This window comes from Pleurodeles waltl, chromosome 1_1 (genome assembly GCF_031143425.1).
Source record: "Pleurodeles waltl isolate 20211129_DDA chromosome 1_1, aPleWal1.hap1.20221129, whole genome shotgun sequence".
Lineage (NCBI taxonomy): Eukaryota > Metazoa > Chordata > Amphibia > Caudata > Salamandridae > Pleurodeles > Pleurodeles waltl.
In genome coordinates this window covers 897,923,863-897,940,754 of record NC_090436.1, presented here as the reverse complement: position 1 = coordinate 897,940,754, position 16,892 = coordinate 897,923,863, and the positions used below count along the sequence as shown (strand labels likewise).

At 41.1% G+C, this 16,892-nt stretch overlaps 1 protein-coding gene across 1 annotated transcript in view; it reads right to left on the bottom strand.

Annotated features, from left to right (window-relative positions):
- The window catches only part of LOC138288572 (guanine nucleotide-binding protein subunit alpha-14), a 502,384-nt gene that overhangs the window by 15,709 nt on the left and 469,783 nt on the right, over window positions 1-16,892 (bottom strand). Inside the window, exons 3-4 of the mRNA XM_069230083.1 lie at window positions 9,437-9,591; window positions 4,151-4,279 (exon numbers count right to left, since the gene is read on the bottom strand). Coding sequence (XP_069086184.1) covers window positions 4,151-4,279; window positions 9,437-9,591 — 284 coding nt within the window. The remainder of the gene's footprint in view (window positions 1-4,150; window positions 4,280-9,436; window positions 9,592-16,892) is intronic.

Genomic DNA, 16,892 nt, shown 5'->3' with positions numbered 1-16,892 from the left:
AGGATTTCTAAAGGCAGGGGTCACCTCAGCTCATGGCACCTTAGGGGCTGTCCTGACTAGTAGGTGACTCCTCCTTGTTTTTCTCATTATCTCCTCTGGACTTGCCGCCAAAAATGGGGGCTGTGTCCAGGGGGCAGGCAGCTCCACTAGCTGGAGTGTCCTGGGGGATTGTAACACAAAGCTTGAGCCTTCTTTGAGGCTCACTGCTAGGTTTTACAGTTCCTGCAGGGGGAGGTGTTAAGCACCTCCACCCAGTGCAGGCTTTGTTTCTGGCCTCAGAGAGCACAAAGGCTCTCATCCAAGGGGGTCAGAAACTCCTCTCAGTGGCAGGCTGGCACAGACCAGTCAGTCCTGCACTGACGGATTGGGTAAAATACAGGGGACATCTTCTAAGATGGCCTCTGTGTGCATTTTGTAATAAATTCAACACTGGCATCAGTGTGGGTTTATTATTCTGAGAAGTTTGATACCAAACCTCCCAGTATTCAGTGTAGCCATTATGGAGCTGTGGAGTTTGTTTTGACAAACTCTCAGACCATATACTTAATATGGCCACACTGTACTTACAATGTCTAAGAATAGACTTAGACACTGCAGGGGCATTTTGCTCATGCAGCTATGCCCTCACCTGTGGTATAGTGCACCCTACCTTAGGGTTGTAAGGCCTGCTAGAGGGGTGACTTACCTATGCCACAGGCAGTATTTTGTGTGCATGGCATCCTAAGGGGGATGCCATGTCGACTTTGCCTTTTTCTCCCCACCAACATACACAATCTGCAATGGCAGTGTGCCTGTGTTAGGTGATGGGTCCCTTAGGGTGGCACAACACATGCTGCAGCCCTTAGAGACCTTCCCTGGTCACAGGGCCCTTGGTACCACTGGTACCTTTTACAAGGGACTTATCTGTGTGCCAAGGGTGTGCCAATTGTGGAAACAATGGTACATTTTTAGTGAAGGAACACTGGTGCTGCAGCCTGGTTAGCAGGGTCCCAGCACACTTCTCAGTCAAGTCAGCATCAATATCTGGCAAAACATGGGGGGTAACTGCAACAGGGAGCCATTTTCCTACACCATTGATTTGCGAAGTAGAAAATAAATATTCCCCATGATCATAAAAACTATGTCAAAAGACTTGAAGCCATAATCTAAGTGATACACAAGGTGTGGTTATTCGGAACACGATCATGCGCAGGCAAGAGAGTTTTTCATTTCTTTTCTGTGAGCTGTAAGGAAATGCTCCACTGTTATTCCAGGTGCCCCCCCCCCCCCCCCGGCCTGCAAATTTAAATGCAGCACTCCTTCACTCATTGCTCAAATGACAGCCCAGGAGTAATTCCCGCCACCCCTCTCTGCTTACCAAGTGAAACAGGTATTCCTCCAGACCACCCACCCAACAGTGCATCAACACTCTCACTTGTACAGCTGCGTAGAAGCTAACACCAGCACTGCTACTGCCCGGCTACGTGGAGGCACTGGGTGCTCTGTGTGCTTAGTTGGCTGTATTTCCAGATTCCAGTATCTAGGCCCATCTGGAGGATCACCAAGGAGAGGCCTCTAATGGATCCTTTGGGCACGGGGGAGCCAGGGGCTGACAGGGGGAAGCACTCACAAAGGGTATCAAAATAATCGGTGGCTAAAACATGCAGGGAGGTTGAATTTTATTTCCAGTAGTGAAATGACACCAAAGGACAGGAAATTCTGGAAAGGAAAGATCTTTGTTATTCTAGGGTATGTACGAAGGTTTGAGTCAAGGCAAAATGTGTGGTGACATGCTGCTTCTTGCCAGCAGCCAGGAAGCGCAAACGAAGTGCCTTCTACAAAAAGAAATTGGAAAATGACAAATAGGCAACAAAATCTAAGGAAACAATAAATCTGCTTCAATGTAAAATTGTAAGTCCAAGGAAACTCGATGATACCAGTATAATACAGAGCCCAAGGCTGATAAGAAAGGCACAGAAATGAAATCCCATGTTGCAGTACATAGAAGGTATTACATTCAGAATCAACGGGTTGTATCTAAAGCGGAGTTGAACTTGGAAAATAGAGCACCAATCAACCATTTATGCACTGTGGCAGGATGGGAGTGAGAGCCTGGAAATGTGTGTACCACATTTAAATTGCCAGAGCTGAATTTGGCTGAACAAATGTAGTGAATTTAAACCCTGGCTGACTGTCTTATTTGCACTACTAGAGGCTTCTGAGTTCTGGGTTTCTTAGAGAGGTCCTTACAAATATCACTGACGATGGGGAAGGGATGAAAGGCAGTTACTCAAATGTATGATAAAGTGAATATAGGTGATGCAATATACTGTGGCTGCAAATAACAAATGAAAACACTGCTGGGTCAAGATTTTAGGGCGGCAGAGTGGGACAGAATAAGGAATTTCTCAAAGAAGGTATCTCAGAACACTAGGTCAAAATGTATACAGGTGAATTATCTGCAGCGGACGTACCCGACTCCTGAAAGGCTGCATGGTATCAATCTAGGCATCGCTGACACTTGTCACTGGTCTGTTGAGTTTAGCAAGGTTCTTTCATATAGTTTGGTCATTCTACAGCCCAGGGTCTTATCGGACAGCCAGACTACAATAAGTTTGAGGTAATGGAAAGGGCTCATTTACATGACTCTGAGACCTGTCAACTGAGGGACGGACCTAGATCCAAAAAGCTCAGGGTCGAAACAAACTTCAATTGAATAGCACGGTTAATAGCCACACGTCAGATATCCAGAAGCTTGAATTCAGCCGAACCCCTCTGAGTAACAATCTAGATTGCAGAAACGATCAAATAGATTAAGATGAAGAAAGCAAGGGTCAGGAGGCTAAAGAGAACAGCAAGCGCCACAGAAAGGGCACACATTTGGGATGCACTCCTGATCTAATTTCCGAGAGGGGACAACGTACCACCCTGGAGTAAGATGGATGAATATGATAGCAGCAAGGTGGAAGAGACGGGGGTATGTATGGTATGAATTTGTAGGTCTGGCATTGGGCACTGCACTGAACACGATTCGATAAGGTGGGTGCCCCACCCACTCTCACCTGGGTGGCACGGAGCGGCTGTGAAGCGAGTGAAGGTGATGATTTTAGGCACATGGAAGGGTGCATGAACGGACAGATTGTTGATCGTGTAAGTATCTTAATAAGTAAAAGTAAAAAAAGTAAAAGTATCTTAGTATCTTAATAGTCATGGGACTTAATATCGAAAGGGGCTAATGCTAGTTGGATTAAGATGAATTTATTTTGTACCGGTTAAATGTTTTATTGACCTGACAAATAATGAATGTTCAAAGCTGACATCGGAGTGATAATTCACGTTCAATTCGGAACATTTTCGATTAAGGTTCTGGCATAATTTCCTTAATACTGCATGGCGCTTTCTTGCTACTACAGCAGTTATTTCATGAATCCCTGGGGGTTGTTTCATGATAAAAAAAAAAACTACTTTTATATGCAACTACTGATGACTGAAGAAGTATGACTGGTGCAGTTTAGATCAGCTGCACGAGCCAGGATCATCTCTATTATTCTTAAAGATGGCTCTGATATCCAAGGACGGTGATTCTGATATGTATGTAATTCAATGTTCCCCATCATGCCCCACCAAATATGTAGAGGTGGTTAAACAAAGGAAAATATGAGGTAGAACTTTAGAGACATATGTGATAGGTTATTTCATAAGACAGTAGGCCAAGTTAAATTACACACCCGTGTTATTGCAGATGGTTTTACAACTGTGGCTTTTTAGCTAAGTGACTTGAGAAATTTTGTTGTAAAATGGACCCTGTCTGCCCAAATCCTTTAATGTGTTCTTGGAGAAAAGAACCGTCATGGTTAGCTGGCCAATGCCATCCTTGCTAGGCGAACTAACACGTATAGGACTATTTCATGAGTGATCTTTCACAACTACAGAATTAGCCCACCCAACACAGACTGGATGGGCTGAAGCAGGAGATCAGGCTCGCTCAATTCACAAGTAGGCACAGGGACTTATGCCTCACCTGTTTCAAAGGTACTCAGCCCCAATGCAGATGGGTTTTCCATGAACCTCCTAGTGATCCTGACCTTGCCCTACAGATGTTTCTCCATTCCTCTGAAAAGGGCACCACATGCCTAGCTTAGATTCTAAATCACGTTTTGTGTCAACTTACCTGAAGATAATATCTTCTAAATCGAAGGGATATTCAATGATGCCAGTTGTGGGAACTCTCACTCTAAGCACATCTTGCTGAGTTGGAACGTACGATGGCACAGAAATGCGATCTAAATCGCTAAGATAGCTGCAAGATATATACAATGGATTTGTGATTCAATCAAAAAGTAATCACAGCAATTAAAGTGGAAATTACACTTCTGCGCAAAACAAAAGGAAGGCACTGAGAGTAACATTTAGGTGTATATATAGCTCATATTAACTCATATTAGTAGATTTTCCTGCAATTGAGGGGCCAAGGTGTAAAATATTCAATAGGTGGCTTTTACAAACTTTGCCTATGATGCCAAAAATGCATACAATATTTTAAAAGATACAAACAAGGTAAAAGTAAATTGCACTGTCCATTTTAACTTCATGGTCAACGTTTTACCTAGTATCATCAGTTTTTATAACCTGAACCAAACTCGAGAAATCCAGTGGATCCAAAATAGGGGCCATGACTATCGACCCCATGCAGGGTATGGTAATGACTGATCATGGAGTAACAACAACAAAAGAGAAACAAAACACTGGAATGCAGAGTCGCTAGATTTAATTCAATGAAAAGCTCTAGACAAACAAAGACAACTACTGATATTTATTTACCACATTCATTCATCCTTGGTGATACACCATACTGGTTCTACTCTATAATAATCACCCATTTAAACTTGAGCATATCAATCTATATGCAGGATTCACATTTTGGTGGGTTAATGTAATACTCTTCTTTTCAAGTTTTCTCAACCAGTGTTAAATCGGTTTCCCATTTAATATTAATATAGCTAAAATTGTTGGAAACGCATTTTTATCAAGCAAAAATGTATGTAAACGAGAAAAATATATATATATCCTGATAACCTTTAATTGCTTGACATTTGTGTGCTGTGTTCACTGAAGCCAAATACTGGTATATTTCATACTAACCTTCTAACAAATTAACCACAAAATAGGTCCTAGTTTTCCAAACAAAATTCTCCAGTGCTACATTACAACTTCTTCCATTTCTTGCAAAAAAGGCCATATCGCTCGGCTCCACTTAAGTACAACTTGGATTCTGCAATCTCTTCATGACCCCTGCACTGGTTCTGGTAAGGGTAATTACAAAAGTTAACATTGCCAAGATCTTTCACAAGCGCAGTCCTCTACCTACAAATCAAATTTCAATGAGATCGCTAGATTGCAAGTGTCAGCTCATGCTCACTGTTGGAAAAAATCAACAAATTTCTATGTTACAAGGAAAGAGAGAATGTCTTTTGGCTGAACTACCCGAGGTTTAGGGAAGGTGATGAAGCTCTCCATTTCTAAAGATGACCTCAAATACGTCACAGATGGCATTGCAAGTGATGTAAGTAATGATCTCACTATGGAAGACCAAGACGGTGTAACTCAATACAAACAAAATAAAACTTTGATACATCTCAACATGTCTAGGCAGAGCAACTTAAATGTAGGCAGGCATTACAATGCAAGTTAAACTGTTATGAAACTTGAAATGATGATTGCTCTTTTGAATGGACTAGGAATGCTGAGAATTTCTTTCAACCTGGTGCTGAACGACAGGTAACGTATTGCAGGGACGAGGGGGTAAAGTGATGCAGATGTAAATGGATACTGGTAATGGTGCTTAGGAGTCTACGTTCCTGCAGAGTTCAGTTGCAGGACCAGGCATAGGGCTGAATCAAGCCTTGTGCCAATTTCTGAGAACTGTTGAAGGTAATTTGCAATCTAGCAATAAGCGTAGATTAAAATGGCCCATTGTGTTTATTTCTACGAAATAATAGTGAGTATTTATTTCAAGGTCACACTAAACTTCGATGCCCTCTTGAGAGGCGAGGGAAGCAATGGCTGGAGTGTCAGGGGTTCATGGATTAGCTCCATTCATGATCAAGTGTTTGAGGGGGTTGAAGGATATTTTTTTCACCAGGCTGAATGTAGATCTGTGGGCAGGAGGACTCACGAATCTTGGTATAATAGAACTTGTAGGGATGCCAGTACTGCACTAGTTACTGCGATTAAAGAGCAGAGGCTCAGAGGTCCTATTTAAAAAAAAACTAATTCCAGCAAAAGAGCAATGGGAGAAGACAAAATGGGAAAAGATGCTTGTAGCGTCGAGGTCTGGGGACGCCCAGGGTTTTTGGAATTTGGTCATAACAGTGTGCAGGGACAGTGCTATGCAACTGGGAACTAACATTCTGGCAGATGACTGGGTAGGCCACTTCTACTCATTATACACCCTGAGAAGGGATAACAGTCCAAATCAAAAACCTAACAGGGGGAACTAAGCTTGAAGGGTGATGTGTCAGATAATTGTGAGAATCTAGTTGACTCTTATGTAAGAGAGGAAGAAATGAGAGTCGCTATTAATAAAATAAGGCCTAATAAAGCACCCTGCTGGACAAAGTACCATGGGATCTATATTTAAGTAACCCTGATGTCTGGCCCCTTATTATTTGGTTTTATTTAATAATATCCTTGCAGGAGGACCAATTCCAACTTCCTGGGTAGGAGCAGAAATAATTTCTATTTATAAGAAGGGTTTCCGGAATGATCCTCTGAATTATAGGCCTGATCAGGCTGATTGTTCACAAAAATTATTCAGTTAATTCTTACTTGATCGTTTACAAATGTGGATAGAAAATAATGATATTTTGACTGATCTCCAAACAGGGTTCCGAAAGGGAGTTAGTACAATTGACCAGGTGTTTAGACTCCAGTTGATTTACTGGAAAGCAGTGGGCTTGGGCGGTGGTCGACTGGATATTGCCTTTGTTGATCTACGCACTTCATTTAATCTGGTTCCTTGTCCTAAATTATGGCAGATATTAGAAAAAAATGGGTGTTCCCTCAGATTTATTAGCTATCATTATTCAGTTGCATAGTAACAACTTTGCACAAGTGCGATATTGCCCAGCAGGAGAGCAGACTGACCCCTCCCCATTGGACCGTGGTGTTAGGCAGAGATGTGTTCTGGCATCCATACTATTTTCTCTATATGTGAATAGTCTTGTTGAATATTTAAATTACGCAATGGGGATGCACCTAGATTGGCTAATCTTAAAATCCCTGCACTGCTGTTTGCAGTTATCTCCTACTATCTAAGTCACCCATGGGTTTGCAAAACATCTCAGCAAAGTTTGAGAGTTTTTGCGAGCAGAGGGGTTTAGAAATTAATGCTGAGAAGACCAAATATGTGGTGATAAACTCTGTTCAGGGAGCTTTATAGGGAAGCTGTAAGGGACGTATTAAGGCCTCCCAAGTGCTAATTCACTTCCTTGGTTCAGGTATGTTAGAGAATCTCTTTATACCAGAAGGCTGTAGCGAATTATGGTCGACTTCAGAGTCTTCTCCAAGTATTGGGAAGGCCTGGTTAAAAAAAGGTATTTGGAATATAAAATTGGTCAACTAATAGCATGTTCCTTGAGCGGGGTTTTGTCATCCTCATTCCTTCAGGATGTATTTTGCCAGGAATAATTTTTTGATCAAATAGAACCTCCCTTGGCAAGGAAACTATACATGCAATTCCAATATAGTTTGCTACCAGTTGCCACTTTTACAGGCAGATGGTCGCACAAGAAAGACCCTATTTTACTTGACTGTGTGGAGTTTCTAAGGAGACAGAGAAGCACATCCATTTTTTTGCCCTGCCTATGTAAAGTGTAGGTAGACCTGGATTTTTCCTGTGTGTCGCTCAGTGAGGGTAAGAGAACGTCAAACTGCTTTTCGAATATTGCAATCGGACACCAGATGTTTTCTAGTAATTTCAGTATCCAGGTTTATACTAACGATGTGGAGGATTAAGCAATGTGTACATATGCTGTAACTGGGAACTAAGTAATGATATAGATATTTTATTTGTATTTTTTTTTGTGTAATTTAATTGACAAATTGAATAGTAATGATCAAGGCATCTTGTTTTTTTATACTATGGATTTGTTATTTAGCTTTGAAGTTCAAAGGTTATTTTTGTTAGTTTAAAAAAAAAAAAAATATCTATTTTAATCTTGGTTTTATGGATTATGTACTTCTTTGATTTACCCATTTTGGAGTTTCCACCTTTCAATGGTACATATTTATTTGTGATGTTTTATCTATAATGTTATTTTATGATCGCAACGATCGAAATAAAGATTATCTATATCTAATTTGCAATTGATTTAGATTATATACAGGCTTTTGCTCATGTCCAGGTTTTAGAGCAAGCCGTGCACGCAATACTCAGTGCTCACGGCTGAAGTCCATGTACTGAGGGTTGTATCCATATGGGGACTGGCAAAGATCCTGTGCCCATCCCTTGCTGCACAGAGCCGAAACCATGGACAGTGATTTATGTCAATATAGGGGCTGCGCACACAGCTTTCCAGAAGGTGAAATGCCACTTGACACCAATAAATAACAGAACATTACGAAAAATAATCTGTAAATAAAAAACACATATGCAAACAACTGTGGCGACCAAGTGATGCAAATATTTAGGGACTATGTGATGTTACCTTGTGAAGTCACACATATGATACCATATCTGTGACTATAAGTGGTTTTAGGTTGAAACTTTAACATTCCTTCAACTGAAGCTTTTTAAGGGATTTCAGCTTTTTATTTTTGATCTTCTAAGTCTTTAACCTTCACTGTATCCGTTTTTTCAATGAAGACTACATATAACACGCCACATAGATTCAATATTTATTCCATATAATTTAAAGAACACTGCAGAGTATACATTATATTTTTCTCTGTGATAGATCCTAATTGTATTTAACCTTTGCAAAATTCATGTTTCATTATTGACTGCGGTAAAGATAGTGATCTAAGGCTGACAAGTTATTCCGCACAATTATCGACCTGATAGTCTCTAAGTACCAATTCTGCTGAAAAGGTAAAGGTCACCATACCCAGTGAGATATGGGAGGCTGATCTAGCTCTAAGTGGAACGCCGAAAAGATGCTTTTGTTTGTAGTAAGGAATGTGATAGTGCCCGAATAAGATGTCCTTGCAATGTTTCTATTGTGCACTACTCTTGCATATAGACTAAAATAAGTTTACTTTTGGGAAGCATACAAAGAGTTTTCAGGCAAATAAATACTTTTGTCTACTCACTGAAATTGGTCGAGCTCAATTAGTTACAAGTGCACACACCACTAAAAACGCATGGCTGTAATACTAGTATTTGTTTTGGTGTAGTGGCACAGTAACAAGTGGTAAGGTAGGTGTGTACAGTTTATCATTACTCATCAATGCTTACTATTTAGTTGAATCTGAGAGTTGATACTCTCTCCGTCTGTCATAGCATTCCTGGATTCCTGGATCTGCCCAGAGCTTCTTGATTGCTTCGACTTGCTTCCTTTCCAATGAGCATACTTTGGCTACCTCCACTTCTCTGATCATCATCGCGTTTTCCTAATGAAACAAAATAATGTTTTCTTAATAAATGCTGTTTTGTTAATGAAATCAAGCCATTCCATTAACTTTAAACGTGGACTAAAATGGTAAGATAAATAATACATAAAAATTGGGGCAGAGAGACCATGAAAGGGACACAAGCCTAAAGAAATGCAGGCCATGAGGAATTGAAGTAAAGAACAACAGATTATCAACAAATAGTAAAGGGTCGAGATAAAGTGAGTTTTAGCGGAGGCATAGGTGGTCAAACAAGAACGATGAGTGTGAGAAAGTGAAAAAATACCTCAAGTTGAAACTGAGCAGAGGAGAGAGACAGAGTAACAAATGGTTTGAGAGTAAGGAACTGAGGAAAGCGACAGAGATCGAAGATTGTGTGTGTGTGTTTGAGTGTATTAACTAAAAAAGCAAAGGTTACAGAGACGTTCTAGTTAGGAAATAGCATTGGTTGTGTGGGTGTGTCCGTGGTTGTGTGGGTAGTAAGGGGGTGTGTGAGTGGCTGTGTGGGTCTGTGACTGGGTGTGGTAGTGGTTTTGTGGGTCTGTGAGTGGGTGTCCAAGTGGCTGTATGGGTGTGTGAGTGGTTGTGTAAGAATGGGCGTGTGGGTCTGTGACTGGGTGTGGTAGGGGCTTTGTGGGTGAGTGTGGCTATACAGGCCTGTTACTGGATGTGATAGTGGATTTGTAGGGCTGTGAGTGGATGTGCAAGTGGCTGTGTAGCTAGTTGTGTGTATAAGTGGGTGTGGGATTGGGTGTGGTAGTGATTTTGTGGGTGTGTGAGTGGGGGTGCGAGTGGGTGTATAGTTTGGTGTGTGTGTGAGTGGGTGGGTGGGTGTGTGGGTGGGTCTGTGAGTGGGTGTGGTAGTGGTTTTGTGGGTCTGTGTGAGTGGGTGTGTGAATGGCTGCATAGGTATGTGAGTGGCTGTGCGACTGTGTGGTAGTTATTTTGTAGGTCTGCGAGTGGGTTTTTTCGTTTTAATTTGGGGTCTGGATCCACAGATCCATTGTAGATTCACAAGTGGCACCACGCTGAGCACTGTAATGGACTAGCGGATCCTCATGTGCCCCAAAAACACATTTTGGGCAATTTCTTGCTCACGAGGAGTCCCTCAGAGGCCCCTCCATCAGTACCATGGGGTCAGGGTACCTCCACCCTGACCCTTTCTATCAGTTTCAGGCTCTATTCCTACCCTAACCCCCCGAAACATGTCTCAATTCACAAAATGGCAACTACAACTTTTCTCTCAGTTTGCTGCCAGTCACGACACAGACGTGGGTCCTAGGCTCACTCTGCCACTGGAACCAAGCTATACTTGGCTGAAGATCAGCCCTAACTAGGGTTAAACCCTTCTTAGGTTGCTTGTATTCTGGTTCAGGGAAGCCCTGGCCTGGCATTTCAGGCTGGACTGTTCCAATCAGGAGGTGGCATGGTGGGCAAAAAAACGATGGATTGGGATGCAGCCCTGGGCAATCACCAGTGGCTGACAATAAGTCAAGCATTCCATCCATCACCTTGTAGTTTTTGCTCCAGCTCATGAGCAGTCATTCACATTTGGTGTCCGCATAAATGTGTGGAAAAACTCTCATTCAAGCTCTCCAGATAGTTTGGGTTTAAGAATGTAATTGACAAGTCCAGATCCTGCCTTAGATGTGGCTGAATGAGATATGTTGGCACTATATAAAATACACTTAACAAATCAATCTATGGAGAACAATAAACCATAGGAATACAAGTGAATGCTTCAGTGAAAACAATGTAAATTGTATTTAGTCTCAAATGCTCCCAAAGCGTGACTCCGGCCAGAGTAGCAGGAGCTCTGGAACAAAAACAGCTATCTGTTTGAAGGCTTGGGAATCTGGAACAACTTTTGGAAAGATAGAACTGTAAAGGTCTTGAGAACCACTTTCGCTCTGAGAAATACTGATTAAGGAAACAAAAATATTTTTTAACTATTGTAACAAGTAAAGCTACCACAAATGCAGTCTTCCAAACTGTAGCTTCACAAAACATGACGACAGGTCTTCCAGTGGTTTGGCTAATAAGGTCCAAATAATATCCAGATATGGGTGTACTGCCTTATTGGTTGTACCATGTACTTCAGACCACAGAATATTTGATTATGTTGTGCTGGACAACAAAAATAATGTATCTTATGTATTCCAGAATGACACAAAGGGTGCTATTTATATTTATATTAATGCGATTGAATGTCTATCAGGTAAATACAAACGTTTGAAAAAATGGAAGCTAGGCAGGCATTATGGAGAACATCTTTGTAGAGTCCCCAGCAGAGTGCTACAAGAGCTGTACAGAAAAGGTTTCCAAGCAAAAAATTCTCTAGCCTGGTTTCTAAAAGCCCACGTTGTTTTCTAACCATATATTCAGTCCAGACTCTTTTACAGCCAAAGTGCCACCGCTGCAGGCAGTGGACTCTCCAGGAAACATCCTCTTTAATTTACCAGCAAAGGGAGGTGCCGGACAATAACTAAATTCCCGTATGACCGGCTATATGCCCTGATAATCACAACAAACTGTATTTTAAAAAAAACATATTTATGTTTTCAGGTAAAAACAAGGAAAAACATGAGTTGTTCTACCCTGTACATTTGTTCAGCAATCAAACGCAAACGTAGCAAGCAGAGGAGTTGGGGGAATGACGTGAAGGTAGACAGGATGGCACCCAAGTGCACAATCTGGCAATGAATATACATAAGTATTTACATTTGGTGAGGTTAAAATCCACAATCAACACCATTAGAGTGAATCATGGATACCCCTCTGTATGTTTGCTATGATCCCCACAAATTCCCAGGCATCCCCGCCCTTCATACACTGATCTTTTGACACCAGTCCAAGTCTTTTTCCCAGTTCTTCAGGGTGCATGCCCGCTCTCTCTTGCCCCCACCACAGTTGTGTTCTTCCAAAACACAAGGGCAGACTCCTGAACAAGAACCAGGGCATAAAGCTGATTTGTAAAACAACCGTTCTTATTAGTGATATATTTGAATATGGAACAGTGCAAACTTATGCAGCTTTGTCTTTTATTTGTATGCATTGTGGGTTATTGTTTTGGTTCCCCTTCTTCACATGGGACACCGTGCACATGATTTGTTTATATGGCAAATGTAAGAATTTTTAGCATTAACTGCTGTGACTACTGTCTTCATCCTAGGTTATGTTTTGAACAGAATGACTGCACACAACCATTGTCGTCTTGAGTTATTCTACATTCAGATATGTCACTAATAAGAACCGTTATGCTACAAAAATACCCCACTCTTGGGCGAGATTTTGTTTGGCTACCATCACTCTAAAGCAATGTTGGCAGTGGTGGCACAGTTTCACCCTTTATCCTTTTCCTCACACCTCATTTATAATTGGTGCATGCGTGTAACTACCCCCGCCCCCCCCAAAAAAAAGAGTCTCTTCTGATGGAGGGATACTTTGATGTGGTTAGAGTACAGTTTCACCCTCCCCATGTCCCCACAATACATAGCTTCATTGTGAGCCCAGCAGGAAGTCCAATTAGCTTCGCCACGCAATTGATTACTTTTCCCCAGCATGGTTTGAGCTCACAGCCAAATAGTAAGCAGGAGCGTTCCCACTTGGCCACAATCCCTAAGAATTGTCGGGTTCTGCTTGTTCAATCTTTCCCATCAGCACCTGTATGTGGGAGCTCCTTTCGAGAGCATCGAGAGATTCAGTGGACTGCAGGTAAAACAGTCTATGCTCCTGGGGCAAACATGGAAGAACTGGGAGTTCAGCTGTTGAAGGGTTGCCTTGCCAAGGCCTCCTAAAGCAATGTTAAGCTTAAATGCGGAACAGAAGATGATTAATTTGCCCTATTTTTTCAAGAGGAATGTTTGCTTCTGCTAGAAGTCACTAGAGTGGGTTAGATATACATTTTTAATTCTGCACACTTCAGAAAACGTCTTTATTAATTAATGTTTTTTTTTTCAGATGGTTCATAAATCTTCCTCCACCTTGAGCTGCTGGATCAAAACTGCATTCTCCTGGCTTGTGAGGCTCCAGGTGCGACTCAAGGCCAGAGCACTCCTGGAATGGCAGCCTCGTGGACAGAAGCTGAGGGGACCTCCCTCCAGGAGGATATATGTTGACCAGCTACCTCGGCACCCTCTGTGTTCACCTTTCATTATCGTTTGAACGTAGGAGGTGCTAAATCACTGGTCATGGGCACTAGGGTTCTTGCTGCGGTTTCTGACCGTGCCCTTTCTCTGGTGATGTACTGTTGACTTTCTTCTTTAAATAGATACGTGGCCTTCATTTTGGAAGGCCGTGAACGAGGTAGGCTTGAGGAAGTAATGTGCCAAGTATACCGAATTACGTTGCCTGTAGGAGCAGCCGATTTCTTGAACGTAAAATCAATGGTACCATTTTTTCTATCACTATTCGTTGAGCCATTTGCCCTTTGTGAGGTGTACGAATTGGCACATTCATGCATATATATTTAAATAAATATACGCATGAAATTCCTTGATGCAAATAATTCAATAAACACGAATTCTGGAACATCACAGACGTCTTTATCATTCATGGGTACCGTACACAAGTATCTCTGACAAACACACTTAGGACCTCCCAAACAGAGCATTGTTTATTTAAGACTGACTGCATTGATTTGTAAGTGCCGGACAAGAAATGGTATTCGGAGTAATGAATATTACTAGTAAGTAACCGACATTTCAGCCCATTTCACCCGATAAGCATTAGGGAAGATTGTAATCCCAGGAGCTGTTGTAATCTACTAACATCCATTCTATATTCCATTATTACTAAAAAAAAAAAAAAAAAAGCAGTAACAGGTGCGCTTGTCAGTATACTACTTCAGCCCTTGATTGCTTAAACTGTGCTTTTTGAAAACACTATTTATTTGAGTGCCAATGTACCAATTTGTTTGCCACTCAACTGCGGGCAGGATGGGCTCAGTATAAGTGAATACAGGTGCCATTTCTGGTTAAAACAAAAATATACAAGCGTTCCCACCATGAGAAGACACCCTCAAACAAAGCACCCCAGTTGTGAAATTATAATGAGCCGTAAGCGATTCTTCCTTAGTACAGTGTTGTTTCGGAGCTTGAGGAGTTTTCATTACTTTAAATTCAATCCACTAGGGAGCAGAACGGACTTCGAAATCACACCTCCATATTATGCAATCCAGTAGGTGTTCACCAAATATCTTAGGTAACTTGGTTCTGATTTTTTTTAAGACAAGACTTTATTTACCTAATAAATTCACAAGGTGAAAAATAAAGTTCGCACAAATGAAAGGGAAAAAATCTAATCTGGTGAAACGAATTTTACTATCTGAAATACAAGCAATTCAATGGAAAAACGAGGAGCATATGTCACTCCAGGAAGTAAATGAGAGAAGATGGTGCGGCTGTCACGAGGAGGAACATTTGGAGTAAAGAAAACAACTTTTCACCATACTCCTCAAATCCTCCTGTTTGACCTTGAAGGCCAAAAAAACACCTCAAGGCATCAGAGCTCTTGAAAGTTAAACAAGACTGGCCACCCCTCTAAATGCCACATTCAGATTTTGATGTATGTATGTGTACATATTATGGCGGTCACCATTAGGTAATTATAGTTAGGACCATGCTTCCATAGAAAAAGCATTTTTTGACTTGCCTATATTTTTGGCACCATTTGATGAATCTTCACGACATTTCCCCCCCCCCCCCCAAAAGTGTCAGAGATTCTTGTGGCGCACAGGAAGTTTCGGGGTGATCTGTCAAGCAGGGGCAAAAGGGGGTGTAAAAAAAACTGCATTTCCCAAATTAATTCCCATAGGACCTTTGACCACAACTACAGCCCGAACCACTGGACGGAATTATGTAAAAAAGAAAAGGTGTTTAAGTGGGGTAATGGCGCTCAAAATCTTGTACCGGTAGTGATAAATATTAACATGTAACAAACTTGACTTCCAAGTGCTAGACAGTGCTCTGAAAGGGAAGCACCCAAAACCCTAAAATAACAGCCTGGGGTTTTTACAAAATTGCAGATAAATCAGGCACACATCTTTATATTAGTCCAATTGGTGTAATGAGTTTCTTTTCCACTTGATAGTTCATATAATTCCACATTCAGCCTGGCCAACACGTGTTTCGTCCAGGACAATCACCCCACGACTTTTTCAAGGCTTGTCAAGGCTGAAAATTTATCATAAATAGCAATAATCTCATGATATCAATATTTATGAAATCAAGAGGTTACACCATGTCAATTTAGTGCTCTTCAATTCAAATGTGGAAACCGCTGAGGTTATATTCCCATTATATATCCATGGTGATCAATCAGACAAATTGCATTATCATGGTCCATAAACAAGTCACCATAATCGTGAACCATGAGTAAATGCTGTTGTGAATACACTCTATTATTATCTTAAATTTTTAATCCAAGAAAATATATATAATGTGTATACGATAATATGCATGCACACACATGTGAAAGATCTAATGTGTACCTTATAGCCCTATGACTAATTTTGGAAAATATTGTCCTGTACCTTTCTTTATTCCAGAGGTATTCGCTCTCATAGATTGTAATTTTGCCTAATAGTGAGGCTTCAATATCCAAAAGAGAAAAATATGAGTTCTCAAACGGAAAGAAAATTGTCACTGAAAACCTGTGCGGTAAACAGAGTTGTAACCGCTTACCTAATTGTATTTCCCTTCGTCAGGATAATCCAAAAAAGGGTATCCTATGTGTTAATCAAGTAATCGTCCTGAAAATATAAATACAATGTAAATTCTAAGTTTAAACGTCTCTCTAAACTTAAGCTCAACCTATAGTTTCACTCCAAACACCCACTCACCGGCCCCTTAGTCGATTTCTAACTTTGCGAGTATGCACATAGTGCCCGTCATCTCCATCAATGCGAGTACGCTAACGTGCCGTGATTAGCTTTGCCTATTTAAATCTGCTGTAACAACAGTATCGAAAACGGACTGTCACTACAAAGCTAAAAAAAAAAAAAAACGGACTGTGGAAGAAAGTGTAAGGCTGTCATATCGGTATTCCAGCGCCATTTTGAAATGTTTGTTCCACCGTAACAGTATAATACAATGTAACGAGCAATAATGATGCTGTGAATATGCACGTACGTTAGTATATCATAATTAGCTCTAGTTATTACATCCACTAGAGATCAATATTAGAAATTGAAAATTATTGTAAAAAAGAGACCAAACTAAGAAAGCTGATGCGGATTATGATATAATCCCTGTAACGTGTTCCCTGTATACGAATATGTAAAGTATTATCCTAAATTCGTC